Source organism: Hevea brasiliensis, chromosome 7, assembly GCF_030052815.1.
Source record: "Hevea brasiliensis isolate MT/VB/25A 57/8 chromosome 7, ASM3005281v1, whole genome shotgun sequence".
Classification (NCBI taxonomy): domain Eukaryota; kingdom Viridiplantae; phylum Streptophyta; class Magnoliopsida; order Malpighiales; family Euphorbiaceae; genus Hevea; species Hevea brasiliensis.
Genome location: NC_079499.1, coordinates 1,450,262 through 1,467,719, shown reverse-complemented (window position 1 = coordinate 1,467,719; position 17,458 = coordinate 1,450,262). Strand labels below are relative to the sequence as shown.

Sequence of the window (17,458 nt, the reverse complement as noted above, 5' to 3'; positions counted from 1 at the left end):
TAGACTAAAACTGGACAAGTTCCCCTCAACAAGAGAGAACACTACTAATCCTTCAGATAAAACTTGCCTGTACCATTTTATGACTTGTTTGGCTGATATCTAAATAAAAAATTAAAATAAAACCAATGGATAAATCCTAATTATTAGATAGAATCATCCACATGCTACGCAATAACTCAGCTGCTAAAGTCGTCTAATCTTGGGATCATTCTCCAGTCGCCATACAATGGAGCTGGCAGAGAGAGACCTGTACTCTCCTTGCACTTTATCTCCGTAAACAAGCACATCTCTTTCTCCAAAAAAAAAAAACAACCACATTTCTGAATCAACAGCTATTCAATTCATAACATGCATCATAATAACTCCAAGATTAGTAAGTTGGTAACGGTGGGGAGTTTTCTTTCTTAGATCAGGGTTTGATTCTACTGAGCACTATAACATTATTTACTCCGGATGCATCAGGTTAATGTAGAGAAATATGGAAGAAACTTAATCTTGATGCATGAAAGCTGATCGAGAATACTCTGATCATCAATTTTAAAAAAAATTATATGCATAATATTTTGGACACAAGAAGTTCATTTTATCATTATGGAACCAGTCTAATGCAAATATACCTGCAAACTACACCCAAATTCTAAAGTTTATCATGCTTGTGTGTTGCACCAACTATGAGTGGTACTATGAGATCATCATGACAGGAATCACGCACTACGTATTTCCAACATTTTAAAGATTAATTGCAAAACAAAGAGGAGATACGCCAATTTTCATTCATTTCACTGGTAGAAAAGAGACGATCAAAAGTTTCAATCCCATCTGATGTGACTTTCACAAGTTGTTCTAAAACACTGCCTGAAGTAATTTATATCCTACCAGTTACAATAACATGAAATTAATGTTAAGTTTGAGATTGCAATCTCAATGATAATTTAGGAGAAACCAGCATCCTGGAACTTTTATCTCCATGATCTGAAATCTGACAGCATAAGTCATGACAGCCCAGATCCTGGAGAAAACAACAAAAACTAATCAGAACATGACAGGGAGCGAGTACTTTTTGCAGCGTGACAAAAATTTCATCATGGTTTATTGGTTAACAGAGAACTATTAACAATGCATCAACCAAAAATTTATACCCCTCCGTAATAATTACTAATAACTTCTCCTTCCACAACTGCAGTCCACTTTTGCAAAGCAATTATCAAATACTGTATGTTAAAATTTGTGAAGCATGAAGCCAAGAAAATATTCATGACTGAGATAGATGTTGAACCAGATACAGACCTTCCTTGGCAAGTGAACTTATCAAGTTGAAAATGATGATTGAATTTCAAGCAGTCAGTTCAACTGACTAGAGTAGAAGTCACTATCATATGGGGTTCTTAACAGCTGGAACTCTTGATTGTAATTGCTGTTATAATTGTTTGTAGTCAAGGTATGCACCCGAGAGTCAGTAGACTGCTCAGTCCTCCAATGATCAGACGAGGCAAGTGGCACGCTTTGAGGCATAACATGCAGCATGGACTGAGGCATGCCTGTGTGACTGGTGCGTGCAGACTGCTCATGTGAAATGGATTTTTGCTCACACGAACCCCATGAGTTAGTTGACAGAAGAGAGAGAGCACGATGAAGATCCTGTGTCGCATCCACATTAGGTGAGATAATTGATTCTTCTAAACCTGCAAAGTTCAGTTATCTATCTGAAACATCAATTTAGCAAGACACGCAACACTGCAGACAAAAAGGAAAGGCCAAGCACAAAAATGCCTATCATTATGCGCTAGGATTCACCGCATTTGTTCTCTTTCACAAAGCCTGACGTCTTCAAATTTCAAAATCATACTTCAGTTATATTTAATTGTGTAATCATATAGCCATATTATTATGCCAAAGCTCACCCATATTATTTCATCTCGACATATGGTAAAATCCTTAATTGCTTCCATTCAAAAACTGACAACCTTAGCCTTTAGTTTTACTCCAAATTCACAATCAAAGAACTTATCACATTATCATGTAGGTTATAAGTCCATATCAAGTCTCTATTAAAATTCTGAACTTGTGAGACCATTATCTTTTCTGTTGAACAAATTGAAAGAGTAACCTGAAGCTCATAAAATTACTCTTTAAGCAACATGTGAAACCACCTTCTGGTAATTTAAGCAGACAAAAGGAGTTGACCAAAGTGCATGCTTGATATAACATCAGTAAGCATGGACTTAAACTGGTGAATCAAATAAGTCAGTTGTCATTGTGTTTGGGTCTTTCAAAAGAGAACATGCTCTTGTTATATCTTTAGACATTCGCTTCCTTAAATAGTGGTTACTAGAGCATAATGGGCTGTAGATGTTATGTGGAAAATCTTGCTAAGCACTCACTCATAAAGGTATAAAACTTGAACACATCATCAACAGTTCAAATTTTAATGATGTAATCGTAAAGCTTATTTCCTAAAACATAGAACAAACCTTGGTTGAGAACCTCAGCTGTTATGACCTTGGATTTGGATGGCAACAAGCTCTTGGAATCATGAGGATGCATGGGAATGGAAGTTCTCAGATCATTACCAGGCAAATGCAGCTGCCCATCAATACCTCCTTTTGCAGGTTTTGTTACATATTCTTTTGTTATCGTGAACTTTGAGCTGGATGTGCCTTCCCATGTCAAATTTTCATTAGGCCTGGAATAAACAAGTGGGGCCCTGTTCCAAACAAGACTCATCTGTTGCCTCTCATCTGCACAGGCAAACACAGATCAAGCTGTCAAGTCAAACTGCACAAATGGGTATGCATAAGCTTCCACAGTGTTTCAGACCTAGCAATTCTCACCTTCAGATAAATTGTTTGCACTAACATTGTTTGCACTAACGACATTAATAGCAAGTAGGAATCACAATAACAAAAGATTCTGTTTAAACTAGAAATTAGTAGTGAATGTCTTTGTTAAGGCAAAGGGACAAATCTACCTTAAAATTCATAGAGCTTCATTTCAGAGTATATGCAAAATTCATGAAACTTATTAAAACACATGTCAATATCGATAGCCTGTTCTTATTACAGACCAAAAAGTCATCAAACTCTGAATTCAAAACCAGTACCATATAATGAAGAAGACAGTCTTGCAGGAGTCAATTGGACTGATTCTGGCTGTGGTTTTCGACGTCTTGCATTGTGATCAGAAAGACGCCTGCGGCAGCTTCTCTTCTTTTCATCAAACTCTGACAGACCATGGAATCTTTGACACCAATGACCAAGAAATCATCATCATCTCAATTGATCAAATGAGGTAGGAATTATTACTAGTAACAAATGAGGGAAATGCTATAATTCACACAAATTACCATAATTAATTGACAAGAGACAGAACAAGCAGTAAAATGGACAATCTGAGATCTCATTATCTTCAACATTCAATCATTTACTAATTTTATCAGAAGCCTTACCTGCTACACTGCTGGCAAAACCTGCGTTCCACACCAGCTACAGTGACCTTTGGGGATTTTGAATGACTTTCACAAACTCTATGTTTCCGATGATAATCTTTAGCTGATGAGAGATCAAGGTTACAGCCTTCTACTTGACAACGTGGGGCAGGTGAAGCCTGACCACTGGACTTGGATCTCTTTGAAGGAGAAACAGAAGATCCAGGAGTCACAGAAAATGATGAAGCTTTAGCATTACTCCCTGCACAAACATCTTCAAAGTATGTCCGTTTACCTAGCTTCAAGCCTAGCAGAGGCTCACCTGAGCCAACTGAAGCCTCAAGAGTAGAAGAAATACCAGTTGGCTTTGCATTTATAAGGACTTCCTTATTGCTGGAATCTCCTGGAATAGCTTCAGAGGCCTCCAAAGTAAATTTGGATGTTTTCACTTCCCCAATTGATGACGAATTTGTGGAAGCTGACTTTGAGCTCTTCGATAAGGAAGCAAGTCCCAAATCAGAACCAGAACCACCACCACTACCACTTCCACTCCCGGAAGAGTATAAAGACCCAGAATCAATTCCTGTCTCTCCATCAATCTCCCACTCGGGCAATCTTAACTTCTTAGGATGTTCACTTGTTGCATTAAACATTATAAGGTTCTCCCAGTCCCACTGTATGGGGGGTTTTGTATTCCACTCCATCAGTGAGAGAGAACTCATAGAATAACTTCACCAATTACAGTCGCTTTTATTTAACGCAAAAGCAACCAGATGCCAGATCCTGCAAAAATTAGGACATCTACGATTATAGCTTGTCAATAAAGCAGGAATAGAACTGCAAAATTAATCAAGGAAAAATCAAACAGAATAAAAATTCTAGAAAAGTACAAAAGTATTGCATACTGCATATGACCTAAAAACCCAGAAAAAGAGCTTACTGAATCAAAAGGGGTCAGTCATACCTGTTTAACTGAATTAGCAGAGCCAAGATTTAGTCGCCCGTAAAAGAATAGAGTCCGATCTGTCTGTTACAGATATTGCAGAAACAGTCCCAGCCGATGAAGTGCTCAAATTCACCAAACTGAACGACTCCAAGGATTCAACCAGAGTACCAGACAGAACTTTTAACTGCAAGAAATCAGCATCTGCAGAAAGAAACTAGATTTCCAACCCAGCAAACTCTGTAGCAAAAAATAACCTCCATCTCAATCTCCTTTAATAGGTACATCCAACCAAAACCAATTAAAGTAACAGATTTTCAATCCAGTTATTCCCAGAACCTAAACATATTGAAACAGAAACTTCCCTTCCTCTCATAACTTGCTACCTAACATGTTCACCACCATTCATATCAATAAAAAATGCAAATCTCCCCTTTTAATCAGAATAAAACTGTTCCCCAATTCTTGCAACACTTCTACTTGATAGTAGTTATGGCAAATTCCTACAAGAATTTTTACCGTTATTTATGAAACTCATCTAACAACCATCTCTCTCTCCTCCAGTTATATGCAACAAGAACTAATTGTGGGTAGAGGAAATGTTTAACCTTTTACCATCAAAGTGGGATCCGTACTATGAAACCTTCAAGTGCAATTATTCACATTGAATATGTTTGGGCTAAATCAGAGAAGTAGGGCCCTGAATAAGACTCATACCCATTCATCATTATTAAACAAATCTGTTCCAGAGAGAAGAAAGAAAAAAGAAGAAAACCCAAAATAGATCAATAATTAATCGCTTTCTCCAACGACCACCTTCTAAAAACTTGATAAGAAAATAAAAAATCAATAGCCAATCAACAAGCTGACCAAATCTACCAATAAAAGACAACAACCCAGTTATTATCTTGCTAGTTTTTTACCCATTTACGGGGAAAAAAGAAACAAGAAAAAGGACCAGAACAAACAAGCTACTGTGCTAGCCTTGGGTCCCCTACTATTTATGGTTTTTCTGCAGAGGAATATCATTGGATATGAAACGACGCAGTTTTTTCAGCTTCCACTTTCCCGAGGAAAATTAAATTGGAACAGAAACAAAGATAAGAAAAGAAAAAAAGAAAAGCATCTTTTCCACAGTCCAGAAAGAAAGCAAGCATTCAACATTTCTACTTAATGGAACTATTCAGAAAATGGTGTTTCAATCTCAACCACAAAAAACCTGAAGTTTCACCAAATTTAGCAACCCAAAAAAAGCTCCTTCTGCCTCTTTCGATCCCTTATCATAATTATCAAACTGAACAGTAAAAAATCTCAAAAAATGAGGGGAAAAAACACTACCTGTCAGCTAAAAGAGCAAAGAAGGCGATTGATTAGGTGGAAGAGGAGATGGAATCTGATAAAGATGGAATTTTTCCGTGATTTATATTATATTTTGATAATGGAAATTAGTCAGAAAAGAAAGTGAAGTGGAGGTACAAGTACCCAGTTGGCTTTTTTTGGACGGTTTAAAAGCGTCATCATTGTCAGTGGCGCAGAATGAATGGGGAAGAGCAAGGAGGGTAGTTATGTATGCTCTGGACTGAGTTGATTCGAGTTAAGTCGACTCAGCCTTTACGTTGACTGCATGTCTTGCTTAACACGAGAGGCAGAAGAAAATTAAAAAAAAAATTAAAATATCTAAAAAAAATTAAAAAAAAAAAAAGAATTTTCTTGGTTTTGGGTTGATTGGTTGTTGTGCAAAAAAACAAAGTGTTTTTTGAATATCCGTTGTAAAATCCAAGATAAGATCACCTCTATTTTTCATCACATGTACCAAATCTGCTACTTTTTTTTCCCAAAAAAACTCTAATTATGTAATACATGTTAATTTGAGAAGAGTTTAAGTTGGTCATATGAATTTTATTTTTTTTTCTTTAAAAATGATTAATAATTAATTTCTTTTTTATTGTAAAAGTAAATTATTATAATTAAAAATGTATTTTATTATAAATTTAATGTGTAACATTTTTTAATTTATATTTTATAAAAAAAATTATTTGTCAATAAATGAACTAATATTAAATTTAAAATTTTATATTAGCATGTGGTACAAGTTTGACTATTTGATACACAGTCATCGTGATTTTAAATTTCTGTATGTTCATTCTCTTTGAAAAAAACAAAGGTGCTTTTAAAAAACAAAGACGGGTATGGTGGGACTTATGAATAGACCTAGACCAGAACCAGAAGCATCGGCAAAACCCGTAATATATTATTAAGCATAATTTTTAATTTTATAAAAAAAATAAAATTTTTAATTATAAATTGTATAATAAATCAAATTTCACAATAACCATTTTAATGATAATCATATTAATAGAATTTTAGAAATTAAAAAATGAAATAAAAGTATTAATAAAATTTATATGCTAAAATTTCAAATTTAAGTCTTTTAAGTAAATAATATATTTTTTAATTATTATATTAAATTAAATTTAATGAGTTTATATTTAAAAAAATATATATAAAATAAAAATAATTTTATATACTTAAATTGAAATGAAAAAATATAAAATATATGGATCAGAAGGGAAGAAAAGATTCCATTAGGCGACAACTTGGGCCAGTTGACATTATGATATCAAGAAAAAGAAGGTGGGAGTTGATGAGAATTAATTAATAATTTAATATCATATCAAATCAACCTAAGATGTGATCGAACTCAACAAAAAATATTCACAGCCTCTATATATATATATATATTTAGGAGATGGGTCATGCCATTTTGAACAAATTTTAATATTATAAAATTAATTATTGTTTATGATCAAGTTGGTCATATAAAATACCATTCCTATGTGGATTGAAGTTGGCACCTCGTTAATTAATGAAATAATCTTGTAAAAATTTCATGCTTGGCTAATCAAGATTCTTTTACTAGAAAATTTGTTAATTCCAAAGGAAGTGAGAGATTATTAAAAATTATTTTTTAATTTAAATTTTATATTTTTAATTATAAAAATTTAATCAATTTTTTAATTTTCCTTTTTAAATGCATATAAAAAATATTTTATTTTTTTAAAAATATATTTTAAATTTAATCTCAAACAAGCCCTAAAATTGTATAATTTATTAGCACTAGTTGCTTTGAATTTAGTTAAAAGTTCAAACTTGAATTCTTAAAAATGATTTTAGTATTCTGAACTGAATCGACACTAGAACTTAGGTCAGCATAAGACACCCAAAATTCGTAGTAAGCTTAACTATTCCTAACCCAACTATAAGATCCACAATTATAGTTTAATTTCAAGAAAATAAATGGACAGAGTCTAACATAAATTGAACTGTCTAACAGAAAATTTTTAGCTCATCTGATCTGTAAGCACGATAGATCCAAATATGAGGAGCTCAGCTCACCCTTACAATTCTCAAACAAATAAATATAATCCAATGAGAGCTCAGTTCTCCCATACAAGCACAGTCACATAATAAATCTTATAACATCCAGCTGAATAAGTTATTATAATTTTATAAAAGTCTAATACACTACTGGTACATGCGGAATTCTATAATATAAAATAAGGAAATAAAACGCAATGAAACTACTTCTGGTAAACCTGCAAAAAAACAAAGCAGGTTAATTTCAAAGGGCCCTTCTGTCACCTAGGGAAAAATAGTTGAATAGGAATAAGCGTTCAACTCATAGAGTAAGATATTGACTTTAAATACAATTTCTATAATTATATAAACCTAATGCATTCCTATATATAAAATGCAACATACACACATATTTTCAAACAATTCAATAATATTCGCACAAAAGATAATTTGGAGCGCACACAGCTCTCTTAATTATAACATCTGCCAGCGAGATCAACTCGAGCCAGACTTTCTCTTAATAATCCAAATGCAGGGGTTAGCGAGATTAACTTAAAGCCATACTCACTTGGACTTATCCATAAAAAGAATCGGTCCCAGCAAGTCAAGCTACAGCTGCGACTACCCATCTTACCCATATCCATAAACATACCACACGTACGGGGACACAAGCACACAGCTCTAAATCACCTTAAGATGACATCCACAACAATATCATCAATTAAATATGCAATACAATACGTACCTAGTAATTAACCATATATATATATATATAATAACATTGAAATTATAAATAAAATCAATATGTACTCATTGGTCAATCAGGAATTATTGTGGCTACTGGGCGGAGGAAGAAGATTGACTCTGATCACCTAAACAATTATGTTGATGAATTTATAAGAATTTAAAGAGTCAAAGGACATTCTAATTTATATCGAAAATCCAATATAATTTTTCCTGTACCTAAGAGCTACCCAACCTATAAAGTAACTCAAACAATACTTCTATAACTCAAGGTCTCAAGTCCACATTTCAATAACATTACACAACCCCTCCTGGGCCTACCAAATCAGATAAAGCTCAAGCAATCAGATAATTCAGCTATAATGCTTAAAATTAATATTCTGCAAAAACCATCAAAACTAACTCTAAAAATTCTATAAACATGGCCCGCAGTACTTAACAATGCTATTAAGCTATTGCAAAAGAAATTATAATTTTCTAGCTACTAATGAATATTTTATGAATTTTTATCCTAAACCCAGCATTAGGTAAATGAGACAATTTGGAGTTTAGGTTTGACTACGCAAATTTTAACACCTGAAACGCGTCCGGGGCATTTGAAATTAATAGAAAAGACTATAATATTGACCCACTTCCGAAGCGAGTCCGGCAGCTCGCTTGTGCGGCCTGGCAATGCAGATTCGGGCACTGATAGAATTTCCATAAAACAAGAATACCTATGCAAAGCTCACAATACCAGGAGTTATAATATAATTTTTATTTAATTAAACAGACTTGTTAAAGATTAAAAAAAAAAAACACTGCAAAGCAAGTGGAACCCATCCGAATTTCGGTGTCGAAAAAATTTGAAATTAATGTCGTTGCGAAGCTTTTGCCGAGTGAAGCATACTGGTAGTTTCGGAATTGCTGTGGGGTTCTCAGTTTAGGAGAAATCTAGCCTTAAACTTGAAATGGATTAAAGCTTTATGAGCTTGATTTGCACAAGCTACTCGATAAAAATTAGTGTTCTAGGTGTCTTTGGAAAGCTCTCAAAGAGTAGAATACGTTGGGGACTAAACTCGATCCGATTGATGGCCAAATTGGTCGGATTTAGTATGGGAAGCTTAAATGGTGCGTTGCACAAGGGGGTCCTTTTGGTGCATTTTTTTGACCACTAGGGAAGGTGGCCAACAGCAAGGATGCAGGTTGGAGGGATGTCGATCTGGGGGAGCAGGGGAGGGTGGCCGGCCGGCGGTGGGGAGAGAGAGAAAAAAGAAAAAGAAGAGAGGGAGGTGGTGTGCACGGGAGAAGAGGGAGGAGGGGAAAAAAAGAAAACTGGTATGATTCGATTTAGTTTGATTCAGTCAATTCGATTCAAAGGACTCAAAATTTAATTTTTACTCTGTCTTTGGACTCAAAACGAGATTCAAAAATTTTAAAAAAAATTACAGAAAACTCAAAAAAATTTATGAAGTCCAAATATACTTTTAAACTTATCACGTGACCTTTAAATTAATTTTTAAAAATGGATAAAATTAATTATCTTGAAAAATTAAAGCCTAATTTTAAAAATTTAGAAAATTTCAATTTAATTTTTATAATATTTAATATAATAACATATTATAACATATACATAAAATAATTATTTAAAATTTTTTTTTTAATACTTAAGTAAGTATTGAAAACTTACAGTGAATAAGTATATCCGTCAGTCATTTATATATAATTCAGATTTAACTCTTATACAGGTTAGAACTTGAATTTCAACATACATTGAAGTCCTATAAGCACTAAAATTGTACTTACGATGCATTTTTCAGAACTACTTTATGTTGACGTGACTTGCCTAAGTTATTCGAAGTTGATTAGATTGAGAACCAAGCAACAACATATGTCCAAACTATGCGAGTAGTTTAAACTCATTTATTTATTACTTAATTTTGACTGCATTAATCAATAAATCTGGTACTCACTTATGAGTATCTTTTTAAGGGTTATAGTCTCAATTATTACATAAAAATTTATTAAAATAAAGCATTTCTTATTTGATTAAGCACAATTTTTATAAAATTCATTTATATTAAATGATCTTTTGATATTCATTTAATGAATCATAGAAAAAATTCTAATTTTATTTTGAAACTTGAATTCAAACTCTTATTTGTACTAAAAAATATATGCAATTTTTTTTTTCTATTAAATGGAAGAGAGAGTGAAAAGGGTAAAAGAGGATCTAAACCTTTAACAACTACATATCAGGATAGATACTCTACCCTTTATTATTGGAGAATGACATTAATACCAATGTTGTGCTTTTGTTTCTTTGTTGAGTCAATTTTTGTGATACAAACAACTAATAAAAATTGTCAAAGGACTTTGGCTTAATCACAATTATTAAAGGATTTATGCTTAATCTTTTAATAATGTTAAAACCATCTATAAAATTATAAAATTTTAATTTTAATCAAGTAAAATTAAAAAAAAAAAAAGAAAGCTAAATCCCTACACGGGTTTACAGGACCACCTGTCAATATCTAATGCTGGCACATTGTGGTCTTTTGTCTATAGGCCTTTAAGAAGCTATGGTATAGTACACTACGTGGAAGTTCTTACATCACATCCACCTTCCCAAATGTTTTTATATTTTTTTTTTTTATAATTATGTGAAATATTATTCTTTATATCTCAAAATTTTTAATTTAAATTTAATTTATTATAAATTAAAAATAAAAACTCTCAATTTTTTAGGTAAATTTCTAATTTTATCAATTGAGATTAGTTTTAATCTTAAAATTTAAACTATTTATACCTAAAATTATTTAATTTGAACTGTATTTTTTTTAATGAGAAATATAACATTTATTAATAAAATATAAATTTTATTACTTCATGTTAATAATTTCAGATGGATAGAGACAAATTTTCTGTTGAAGTGGATTAAATTTTGTCATTTCTAATAATAGTAGAATTTAAAAAAAAAATTCAAATTTTATATACGAAACATGCATTAATTTCATATGCATTAAGTGTCTCAAATAATTTCTTCCCATCTCCCGCCCCTCCCTGACAGCCTTTTTGTCCCTCTCCCGTTTCCCATGAATCCAAAATTGACACTCACGCGTTAACTTATTCAACGGTACTCTCAATTGATGAAGTCCAAACTTTATCTACTGTCAACCAAAGTCCAAAGTAGATAGCAGATGCTTTACTAAAAGGGTGAACTTGAACCGGTTCGAATTTCTCGAAGTTTTGGTTCAGGTTTAGATTAAGGAGTGGTCAGTTATTAACTGACTGATTTTAAGTTCGAATCAATCTTGAAAAGATTTGATTCATTTTGAATTTTTTAATTCAAAATAAAAGATGAAAGTTCATGTTCAAATTTAACTGTCTCAATTTTTTCTTTTTCTTTTTTTAATTTTTTTTTAAAAAAATTTGATTTGATTTAAAACTAAATCAAACGGTTCTGATTCAATTTTAATATGATTTATTCACAATTTGAATAAAAAAACAAGTTTAATCGGTTTCAATCTTATTTAAACTAATCCGATTCTGATTGTGAACCATTTCATGGTGGGGTCTAGTTCAAAGGACATGCACAACACAAGGCATGATTGTGTTGACCAGGAAAAGTGGGGAAAAAAAAAATAAAGAGAAAAAGGGATGATGATTATAATTAACTGAAACAAAAGTCATTAAACATCATTATTAAACATTAATCTCCCAAGAGTTAATTACAATTAGTGTGTCATTTGAGAACCAGTGACTTGACCATTGGCTTTGGATTGGTCTGCATGCATCTTTTAGTAAGCCTTCTCATTATTTTTCCGGAAGGTGATTTTGGGATGCTCCCCACAGAGTGCACAACTCTTAATTTCTTATAATGGGCAACATTAGAGGCCGCATAGTTTATGATATCTTCTTCGTTTTCTTTGGCTTCTTGGTTTACCACAACACAGGCAGCTGGGATCTCCTCAGCCTCTTCATCTGGCAGCCTGAGCTCTCATAAATAACATTAATAGCCTATACCCAAATGTATAATTTATTCAATAGAGGAGAAAGAAAAATTAAAAAAATTAAAAAAAGGGACAAAAAGAATACAATCTGCAGTAGGTAACATATATTGTATTACTTGGTTAATATACTTACAGTACGACAGCTGCATCTTCAACAGAATGATGAGATATGTTTTGACCGATCGATCTGTTTTCCCGAAGATCGGACTCGGATGGCTCAGGAAAGCATCGAAGATCTTTTGACCCAGACTATGAGCTTGGGCTTGGAGGCGGTCGCGAACCAATAGATGATCAGGAAAAAGGCTAATCTCTTGAGGAGGGAGATCCTCAAGGCGGTTCAGGATGCGGCGACTGCAAAAACCCAACTTTTGGCTGCTAATGATTGGATCGTTGACTTAAAGGGCCAAAAGGGCCAGGTGAGATCTTATGAGGAGAGAACGGCTCAACTGGAGAGGGAACTTGAAGACGCTCGGGCCTGCCGAGCTGCTGATCTGGCTCAATTCTCTAGAGAGATAAGGGCCAAGGAGGACGAAGCTCTGGTGAAGGAAGCTGATGCTTATGTGAATGCCCACAACGATCTCCTAGCCGAGCTGGTGAAGCGCTACCCTAAAGAAGATTTTACCTGATTGGAGAATCTTGCCCCAGGTGTTGAGGTCGAGAGTGAAGAGGAACAAAAGAGGGAGGAGGAACAAGAGAGGGAGGAGGGAGAGAATGTTGAAATTGTTCATGAAAAGCAGTCTAGGGAAGACCTTCCTGCTGAATGACTTTATACTTTTTCATCTTTTGAAATGAATTAAGTTCTTTTATGATCAATTCTTGATAAGATCAAAAAATATCAAACCAAGTTTGCGTGAGTACTGAATAGAATTAACTTCTAATCGATTGAATAAAGTTGAACATAGAACCTGAGATCGGTTATCAATCAATCAGAAAACCATTGCATACGAACATGAGATCAGATGAACTTATGACCGAATATCGATTGAAACTTTGAAACATTTGAAGAGTGATTTGTAAAATTGTAAAGATTTGAAAAATGATTTGAGATCGGGTCATAGTTGAAATAACTTATTAGGATCGAGACAATTATTTAGAGATCGGATGAAACATTAACTTTATTAAGAAATGTTTGAACAATTCTAGCAAGATACCTGATCACAAAACTAACCGCAATTTGAAATTTTGAAGTATTTGAACACAACAAGATCGGAAAACAATAGAATATAAAATAAGATGGTCCAAAAATCGGATATCAATTTGAACAGGTAAAATAAAGACGAAGAGATAGGAAAATAACCTAACTTGAGCATGCATGAGGTCGAATAATTTGTTATTTATCTGGGAGATAACTTGAATTATTATCAGTTCAGAGAAAATAACCTGTGGTCAGGAAATTAGTTGAGATCGGATAACATTAAAATGGAAGATCCATTCAAGAAAGTATTTGAAACTAAATTACAACTTTAGAAGAAAATTGTATATTAATTACACAAATTACGCATTTGAGGGTCAACCAAAATATGGTGTTTACAACGATTAGTGTGTCATTTGAGAACCAGTGACTTGATCATTGGCTTTGGATCGGTCTGCATGCATCTTTTAGTAAGCCTTCTCATTATTTTTCCGGAATGTTATTTTGGGATGCTCTCCACAAAGTGCACAACTCTTAATTTCTTATTACGGGCAACATTAGAGGCCACATAGTTTATGGTATCTTCTTCGTTTTCTTTGGCTTCTTGGTTTATCACAACACAAGCAGCTGGGATCTGCCCAGCCTCTTCATCTGGCAGCCTGAACTCTCATAAATAACATTGGTAACCTTTACCCAAATGTATAATTTATTCAATAGAGGAGAAAGAAAAATTAAAAAAAAAAAAAGGGGACAAAAAGAATACAGTCTGCAGTAGGTAATAAATATTGAATTACTTAGTTAATATACTTAGCTGCATCTTCAACAGAATGATGAGCAACTAGGATAGCTTCTATCTCTACGGGAGCCACCTGTGCCAAATTGATATTATTCGTTAGATAATTCAACAAGAAAGTTTGCTAAAACAAATAATATGTAAAAACCTATGAAACTTTTGGGGTTAGGCCGCTGTTCAGCCTTGTAAAGGCAGAAGGCTCTAAGCATCATAGGTATAGATATAAATCTTCGCAGGTTGTTGTAATGGTTTATAATTAATTATAAAACTACCTACAAATACAAGCTATTAATGATTAGTTGAAACCTAGTATTTTACGTTAAAAACACATACGGATACTTCATAAGGTGGTTGCTTCTTAAATTCACCAGCTGAAAATGTAATTTATGACATTTTGAAGTGTTATTCTCCGTATATCATCTGGATTTTGTACAAACTCCATCCTCAAGTCATTAAATGTTTTTATCTGATCCCAATATAACTCGAAAAAAGATTGACGCTTAATAAAAGAGCAAAATTTAAACCAAGATCTTAATAAATAAAAGACTTATTTCAAAGTCTAAGATAAGTAGAACAGACACACCTGATACTGGTTACCTGGCCAGGCCATGTATCAAATCTGGACAAGGCCTTCCTACTACTTATGTTAAGTCAAACGGTTGTGGGAAACCATAAGGCTTCGCGGTTATTTACTGTCATTCTTGAATGCCTGCATCACTATCAATATAAACTTTTATCTCGACATGAACTTTATGGTATATATATATATATATATGAAAGAATGGAATTAGCCTCCGTGTGGTGACCTGACCAACCATTTCAGGTCCACACTGAAGAGACATGAGCACAGGCTAGCTACTATGTTTCGATGAGTTAGCATTACACCTTTCGACATCCCTGTGGTGCCTAATGAGAATGGAAGTGCGCATAGATCACTCTGGTGACATCTTCATAGACATATTTGTCGCTTGCAAGGGCAGCTGCATCGAGCAGTTCATTCCAATTCATGGCACTTCCAATGCGCGTTTCGCCTCGCAGAATCACTGGTAGTTCTATACCCCTCACCTGCAGAATATGGAAAACTGTAATTCAATTAAGAAAATTAAAAAATCCCATTTATTAATGTTATAATATTGATTTCATCAACTTTCCATAGCTAAGATCATTGATTACAATTAGCTTGGCATTGGCAGCCTGAACCAGCTTCTTAATCTCAGATTCATGTGCAGCAGGATTGGCACCAGAATAAATTCCACCAGCAGCCATTATTTCTAGTGCTATAATGCCATATTCAGCAAAATTTGGGAGTAGAACGACCACTACTTGTCCCTTCCTAAGGCCAAAGGACCTCAAGGCCTGAGCAAACCGCCAGGTTTCTCTAACCAAATCACCATAAGTATAGGCCTTTCCAGCCACGGCTTCCACAAATGCCACCTTGTCTGCATATAATTCAGCATCGTGGAATATAAATCAGGTAGTGTCACATTTTCCGGCACCGGGACTGCAGGATATCGGCTTTGGACAATATGCTCTTCGTGTGCCGCAAAATGGCACAGGAGTAGCCTTGGTAGACTTGTAGGTGACAGGGAAAAAAGGCCTAGGATTAAGCCGTGCTTTGAAGGAGCAATGGAATTGTAGAAAGTTTAAGATCATGTTCATTGCATGAGATAGGAAAGTTATACAAGTGAGGGAGTAAGCTTGCCATGGAGCTTGGTTGGTAGGAATTTGTTGAGCCATTTTAGACTTGGACCAATTAAGAAAATGCAATGTAGTCTTGGCATACAACCTTCTTTACAATGAGATTAATTATTGATAAGAGCTAAAATATAGTGGAGGGGAAGAGGTGTAGAACTTATGATGTGAATGTAAGTAAATATTTTAAGTGTTACTTGTAAAAATTTAAGTGAATGTAACAATAAATTATTTTAAGAGTTGAATCAGATTGAAATTAAATCGGAATTAATGTAGAGCTTTCAATTCTAATTTCAGTTTGATTTTATCTAATTCCAGTTTGATCAACGATAATTTGCCAAGCCCAAAGGGATAGATCATAAATGAGAGAGAGACGAGGGACTTGTAGGATGCTACATGATCCTTGTGAAATTCACAGCGTGTTATGACCTCGAAGCCTGGTTGTGCATTGAGCATACAGGCGCAATAGAGATGGGCTTGCATTTTTGCTTTTAGGCATGAATATCTGCTCATTAGAACACTAAAATAGGGCCATAGCTTCACAAAAAGGGCTAAATTCCTTCAAAATTTTAAATGTCTGATATTGGAACCCGCCATACTCATCTTCTCAATAGGATTAAATTGAAATCAATTAAATTTAAATTCAAATTAATTGATTTATAATTTTAAATTGAGACTCTTAAAAATCAAACTTGAATTTTTTTTATTTTTTTATTTTCACTTAGATCATATCAGACTATAATCAGCAGTTTTAACCAGCTATATGGTTTTCTTTTTTTTTTTTTAATTTCAATCATTAAATTATTTTAACTCAAATTGAAACAAAATTAATATTATTTTAAACAGTGACTTAGGGATAACAATTATTTTGCGATCGTGATTCGGTTCGATTCATCCCACTTCACACCTGATCTTTTTTTTTTTTTTTACTTTAATTTGTGAAAAAATATTGTGAGGAGCAGAGATAAAAATTTTTCCATCTTAAATTTCCAAATTATTATTAAAAAATTAATTTATTTTTTTATAATTTAAATGTCTAAATGTTAGAATTTAAAAAATTAAAAAATATACATGATTAAAATGATGTTGAAAACTTATATTTTTAACTTTATGATAATAAAATAAAATAAATAAAATAAAAATCCTTAGAAAAAATTCGCTCCATTCTGCTCTTCAATGAGAAAGTTTTCGTTCCAACCCCGATTCTTTGTGAGATGGAGTTAAAGAGTGTGATTCCCATTCTCTAATCTCCATCCGTCTCATTGCGATTCCCAATGCAATTCGATCTAAAGCCTAAAAGGCCACAGACCGCAATCGCGCCGGCTGTGGCCGAGCTACCTGATATGATTGTAAATCGTCTCCGATGAGGAAAGCCAAATTG

General features: G+C 33.6%; 1 protein-coding gene and 1 long non-coding RNA gene across 7 annotated transcripts; both read right to left on the bottom strand.

The window, feature by feature from the left end:
- Window positions 1-759: 759 nt before the first annotated feature.
- Window positions 760-5,865, bottom strand: LOC110638140 (squamosa promoter-binding-like protein 2). 4 transcript variants are annotated; one of them, XR_002491628.2, is made up of 7 exons: window positions 5,706-5,865; window positions 4,389-4,607; window positions 3,446-4,207; window positions 3,101-3,237; window positions 2,472-2,738; window positions 1,288-1,682; window positions 760-1,009 (listed from the first exon to the last, which is right to left on the bottom strand). XR_002491628.2 is itself a non-coding variant. In XM_021788586.2 (5 exons), exons 2-5 carry the CDS (start codon window positions 4,144-4,146, stop codon window positions 1,342-1,344), a joined length of 1,446 nt encoding a protein of 481 aa, XP_021644278.2. In that variant the 5' UTR covers window positions 4,147-4,207; window positions 4,389-5,309; the 3' UTR covers window positions 760-1,341. The 4 variants fall into 4 exon arrangements, 1 of the variants encoding a protein (XP_021644278.2); XR_002491627.2 differs by lacking the exon at window positions 5,706-5,865 and having other exon boundaries at window positions 4,389-5,307; XR_009149965.1 differs by lacking the exon at window positions 5,706-5,865 and having other exon boundaries at window positions 3,446-4,225; window positions 4,389-5,304.
- An 8,004-nt stretch (window positions 5,866-13,869) lies between these two features.
- Window positions 13,870-15,703, bottom strand: LOC110638154 (uncharacterized). 3 transcript variants are annotated; one of them, XR_009149963.1, is made up of 4 exons: window positions 15,559-15,703; window positions 15,271-15,450; window positions 14,969-15,102; window positions 13,870-14,461 (listed from the first exon to the last, which is right to left on the bottom strand). It is a non-coding gene; the product is annotated as an uncharacterized LOC110638154 (long non-coding RNA). The 3 variants fall into 3 exon arrangements; XR_009149962.1 differs by lacking the exon at window positions 15,559-15,703 and having other exon boundaries at window positions 15,271-15,501; XR_009149964.1 differs by lacking the exon at window positions 15,559-15,703 and having other exon boundaries at window positions 14,969-15,094; window positions 15,271-15,501.
- Window positions 15,704-17,458: the final 1,755 nt, after the last annotated feature.

What these genes read in the sequence shown, in the direction of transcription:
- LOC110638140 (XM_021788586.2), bottom strand. Translation starts at nt 4,146, where the DNA reads ATGAGTTCTCTCTCACTGATGGAGTGGAATACAAAACCCCCCATACAG. An exon ending in ACTGTCTTCTTCATTATATG is followed by an intron (nt 2,739 to 3,100) that starts GTACTGGTTTTG and finishes TTGCCTGTGCAG; the next exon opens with ATGAGAGGCAACAGATGAGT. An exon ending in AGCTGAGGTTCTCAACCAAG is followed by an intron (nt 1,683 to 2,471) that starts GTTTGTTCTATG and finishes TGAACTTTGCAG; the next exon opens with GTTTAGAAGAATCAATTATC.